We start from the raw sequence: 5,000 nt of genomic DNA on the forward strand, positions 1-5,000 counted from the left end.
AAACCTATAATTCAGCTCTTCAGGATCACTTTTCAGTCCTCCGAGATATTTTCTCCCCTTAAAAAGCAAAAAAAAAGAAAATCAAGTTAACATGGGATTAGTAAAAGATGGAGACAAGATAAAAGATTAGGAATATGCCAAAGAAGTATGAAAATTGACCAGCACAACTTGTATTTAACTTAAAAGGCATGACAAGAAAAACAAAACAAACAAACCAACGCAAAACCCAAAACAAACAAACAAACAAAAAAACCCCAAAAAGTCTGGAATTATTTTCGGTCTTCTGGAGGAAACAATGTATGTCTGTCTTGGCAGATTGCAGCATATTAGACCCTAAAAGTGCAGCAACTTTATACAGAGAAAAGTTATTTTAGAGGGTTTTAAAAATGTATTAGACCTAGTTCTTCTTTCACTACAGTGCCTGTACTTGCGTGATAAATAAAGCAAGCCTACTTCACAGGCAAGAAAGATCAGAAAAAATAATTCTTAAAACAATTTTTACACTTTTAATGTTTCCATAAAGTAGCTTTTCTCCGAAATGCACAGCACAAGTAACCACATTACATGAAAGCATGGTATAAAAGATGCAGATATCTCATGAGTTTCCGAAGATTACTGTGTTAACTCTCAAGAAACTTGGAACATTCTCCCAAGTTACCATGTAATCATATTGAAATTACATTATACTGGACTTTCTTATCCCATACTGCATACTGCTGTTGCATTTAAAGTTCCTCAGGGCAAGGACTGTGTCTGTATCTATTTTGTAAGGTGTTATGCAAACATATGGTGTTGTAATAACTGATAAATAATCATGAGTACACAGTAACCTCAAACTTGGGCTGGGAGATCTTTTATACCTACACTCTTGCTTACTCTAATGTGTTATCCACATATACCTGTGAGCATATGCAGGTGAGCATACATGCACGTGGAAGCACAGTGTACTGGTGTGTACTGGTGAGAGTGGTAATGATGCTGAGGTAAAATCTGTCTTCAGGCCTTTTTCTGGCAATTTTGTACCCCATTAACTGAAAACATTAAACCATTACATTTACATACTGTGCACTATCATGCTTCTGTAATTGAGGGAGTAAAATTCTTTTGAATCAAAATTTCAAAAAACAAGCGAATGGTACATTCTAAACAATTACCTGCTTTTTAAACTGACTGAATTTTTTGCATCAATGGGGGGGAATGAAGTCAGCTCATTTGAAAATAAATAAATTATAGGTTTTATGACTCTCATAAAGGAAATGTGTCCTTGGTGATGATTGTACTTAGCATAAACTACCAAGCAAGCTACATGTATACTCTTAAAACATTTTTTTAAAAAAAATTTTAAACAATAATTAAAAGAATTAAAAATATCTTTCACAATCTCTTCCCCAGCCATGCCTGTTGCAAGGATAGCAGAACCTGTTGTATTCTGCTCACCTGAAAACTTTATCATTGGGTTGTAAAACTGAGAAGTCATGATTTAAATTAAAAGAGGCAAATGCTAGTAAAACCGAGATACTATTTTCCTAATTTTCCACTGTTTCTGATGAACACATTTTCCCATAGATTAACAATCAAATGACTGCATAGTTCTCTGATTAATTCTGCTAGGAAAGAAAAAGGAGAAGATACATTTCCTCCACAGCACAGATAACTTATTTACTGTAACTGTGCGACACACCATCCATGACAGTAGTCCTTGCAAAGCTTACCACTCGTGCCTACAGTGGAAAGAGCCAGTAAATCCACATTCAAATGCAGAACTCCTTTGCTCTCATTTCTTCTTTAGCCTGATTCTTATGTTTTCTTCTCAGTGGAGCAGCAAACACACTATTAAAGCTCAAAAAGGGACTTCTTTGATCCTGGGAGAGAGAGAAAATAAAATAAAAACATTGTCCTACAAAAAACATTATTAAATGATCTCTGTAAAGTTGTGCTTGATTGAAATCTCTGGGGAACAGCCACTTGGGTCTGGGCTGAAGTTCAGTTGCAGGCAGCTGTTCACCGAGGTCCTCTTTCCCTGTTGCAGAGTGTGGTTTTGTTTTGCTAAACTGGCATGCATACCCTGAATCTCTCCCAGGAGGCTTGCTGTATTAGTAAGGTGTGTAGCTGGTCCTTCCCCTGCCTTTACCTCGCACACTCTTCCTCATACTGGGGGGCCCAATCACTTCCATCATCCTCAGAGGCTACTTCTAGAAACTGCACTGAAAATTGGATATTCCCCTAAAGCTCTGTTTTGGGGAACGGGTAGCAGATCTTCTGTTGTTGCTTAATGATTTAAGAAGAGCAGATAGAGAAATCTTAACAAACTCTAATTCACAGTTGTTCAAGCAGCCTAAAAGCAATTACATCTTTTGGACAATCATTTGTAAGGTGATTCTCTTTATCTGCATCAGCAACAGGGAGTGGAAATCTGTTCAGTCACTCTAACAAATATCCATAATTGGTTACATTGGCCTTTAGATGGCATATGTGACCTGGGAGATAGGAACTGGTATCTGACTCATCACTGGGAAAGTTTGTAGAACTAAATGAAATAATCAGTTTTGTTATTTTGTATTGTTTTGTGTAAGGCATGCTCTGATTAGGTCTTTTTGCATAACTCCCATTGGAACTAATGGAAGCCATATGCACAGGAGAGAAAAATGGACTCATAAAGATATTTTCCTCATCTTAACACTGTCTTATTTGCTTCTCTAGGCACCTTAACAATGAACATGCATTGGATGACAGGAGCACTGCTCAGTGTCGGGTGCAAATGCAAGTGGTTCAGCAGTTAGAAATACAGGTTTGTTACATGGATGTATTATCCTACTATCAGCCTATTTACTATCAACCTAAACTAAATTGAATACACTTGCCTTAGTGACTCTAGGTTAAAGCCATATGCTTCTTGCATGAAATTTGTTAATACTCATGAACAAGTGGGATTTTTTATTTAAAGATCTTTCACATTATAAATTATGCAATAATTATCTAACATCAAGATTGTCTACAGTATTTTGCTTTAACTGAAACACCAATGCCGTTCATCGTGAATGAAAAATGCAGTCCTTGGAGCAAAGACTGGATCCAAGCCATCTTCAGTTCTTGAAACACTGGATCTGGACCCCTCTTCCTTCTTCCCCTTCTGACCTCTGGTGTTTGTCTATGCCATTCTGCAGGATTAAAGAGTAGCAGTACTCTCAGCGTGTCAGTGGGCATTTTTCTGCAAGCAGAAGGTGTAATGTCAGACCTACTCAAGGAGGGTCCACACCCGGGACTATGAGGCTCCAGTGCCCTGTACATGCTCTAACCATTAGAGGTCACTGCATGTATGTGAACGCTCCCTTCTGCTTATGCAAGAAGTGATGAGTACCCCTGGGGTCTCACAGTATTGAGATTACACTTATCAGGCCACCAAGGTTGGGCACAAGCCTCATGAGTGACTCTGCAGGACACTTACACCACGCCGCCCCCTCCTGCCCATACAGTAGTCATAGAGGGGGCATCTCTCAGCAGTCCTGTCCCCTCTTGGGACCAGCCAGAGGAGCTCAAGAGACATAGCAAGGGACTGAGATTTTTGTCTCTGTTACTCGCCGTGTCTGGAGAAAGAAGGATAAACACATTTCGCCTTTCTCACCTTTTAGCATATTGTCTCACTGTCCTCTTTCATGTAGGAATACTTGTTCTTCTTTCAGTCAAGGCAAACTGTTTGAGTATTTTTTATTTTAACACTGGAAACGCAAAACAGCGAGAGGATTGTACAATAATGTACAGAAATTGTCATTTGCCTTAAAATGAAAGATTTTTAAACCCAGGTAAAGCTGCTATTTCTTCTATAATATTCATAGGATAGTGTTAGCTTAATTTGTTTGTTAGGAATTTACGTCACGGCAAATACCATGTCTCTAAAGTGTCACACACATAGTATGAAGCCACACAATATGAAGAAACCCTCTTTGCACCCCCTTGCCTCAAATGTTCTTTAATTGGAGATGCACTGACCAAATTATATCCATAATACTGAAAATATATCCAGTAGTAAAGATCGTTTCCTTTCTTAAAATTACTTACAAGTTGTTTTCCTTAGTCCAGTCTCAGTCTACAGGTGTAACTGTTGAGCAAGAACTCTTCAGAAAGTGGTAATATTAAACACCAAGTGATTCTTATTGCAATTAATGATGTAATCATATTGTAGGTATCCAGATCCAAGTCACTAGAATAAAATTTTGAGCATTTCTTCTTGCAACCTAGTTTGTGGGAAAAAAATTCTTTTCATGTTATAAGGTACATTTTCCTCTTTCATGTTCTGCTATTTTTATCCACAAGTCACATATTTCAAACACTTCCTCCTCTTTCTTTTTTTTTCCTTTTAATTTGGTAACTTGTTTGAGTCTGAAACTACCAATATTTACATACCATATGGTCAGAAAATGGTATAAGTTAGGAAAAAGTAGAGGTTTGAGTAATGAGATGTTTTCTAAAGGCAGTGTAAGGGCTGCTTAAGAACTGTTTACCATTTACAAAGGCTAGGCTGTAATCTAACAGTCCAAGTGAAGATTTAGCTTGCAGTGTGACCAATTATGCCATTTTTTGCTTTGTCTGACTGCTAGTGAAGTAGGGTCCATCAGTTGTAATGAGACCCAGTTCAGTGTCGATGCCGACTTGATGGCAGAGTTCAGCATTTCACACTGCCTAGGCTCTGTCACTCTATTGAATTAGATTGATGATGGCAGATTGCAGGGGGCACTAACTGGACCTCAGTGGGAAAGGATGAAGTGTGTAGTCAATCCTGGCAGGCACTGTGCTTTGAGGACCCTTCACCCCTTCACAGCTGTTGGCACTAGGCCATTGCTAACAGTGTCCACAGGACTTTAAAGAGACTCTATGGGCCTTCTAATTTATGGTCTTAGTAACTTGTTACTGTTGAGGCAACTGTGACCTCAATTCTCTTATTGACAAAAAGATGAAGTGCTATTTGTTTTCTCTGACCTTTTAACATATGAAAGGCTATAAAA

The 5,000-nt window shown here is 38.2% G+C and overlaps 1 protein-coding gene across 19 annotated transcripts in view; it reads left to right on the forward strand.

Moving 5' to 3' along the window:
• FOXP2 (forkhead box P2) overlaps positions 1–5,000 on the forward strand; it is a 408,792-nt gene that overhangs the window by 365,071 nt on the left and 38,721 nt on the right. For all 19 annotated transcript variants that reach the window (XM_064656006.1, XM_064656022.1, XM_064656003.1 and 16 more), the window contains one exon: positions 2,701–2,788. In XM_064656006.1, the coding sequence (XP_064512076.1) occupies positions 2,701–2,788 (88 nt within the window). The remainder of the gene's footprint in view (positions 1–2,700; positions 2,789–5,000) is intronic.

This window comes from Pseudopipra pipra, chromosome 5, assembly GCF_036250125.1.
Source record: "Pseudopipra pipra isolate bDixPip1 chromosome 5, bDixPip1.hap1, whole genome shotgun sequence".
Taxonomy (NCBI): Eukaryota; Metazoa; Chordata; class Aves; order Passeriformes; family Pipridae; genus Pseudopipra; species Pseudopipra pipra.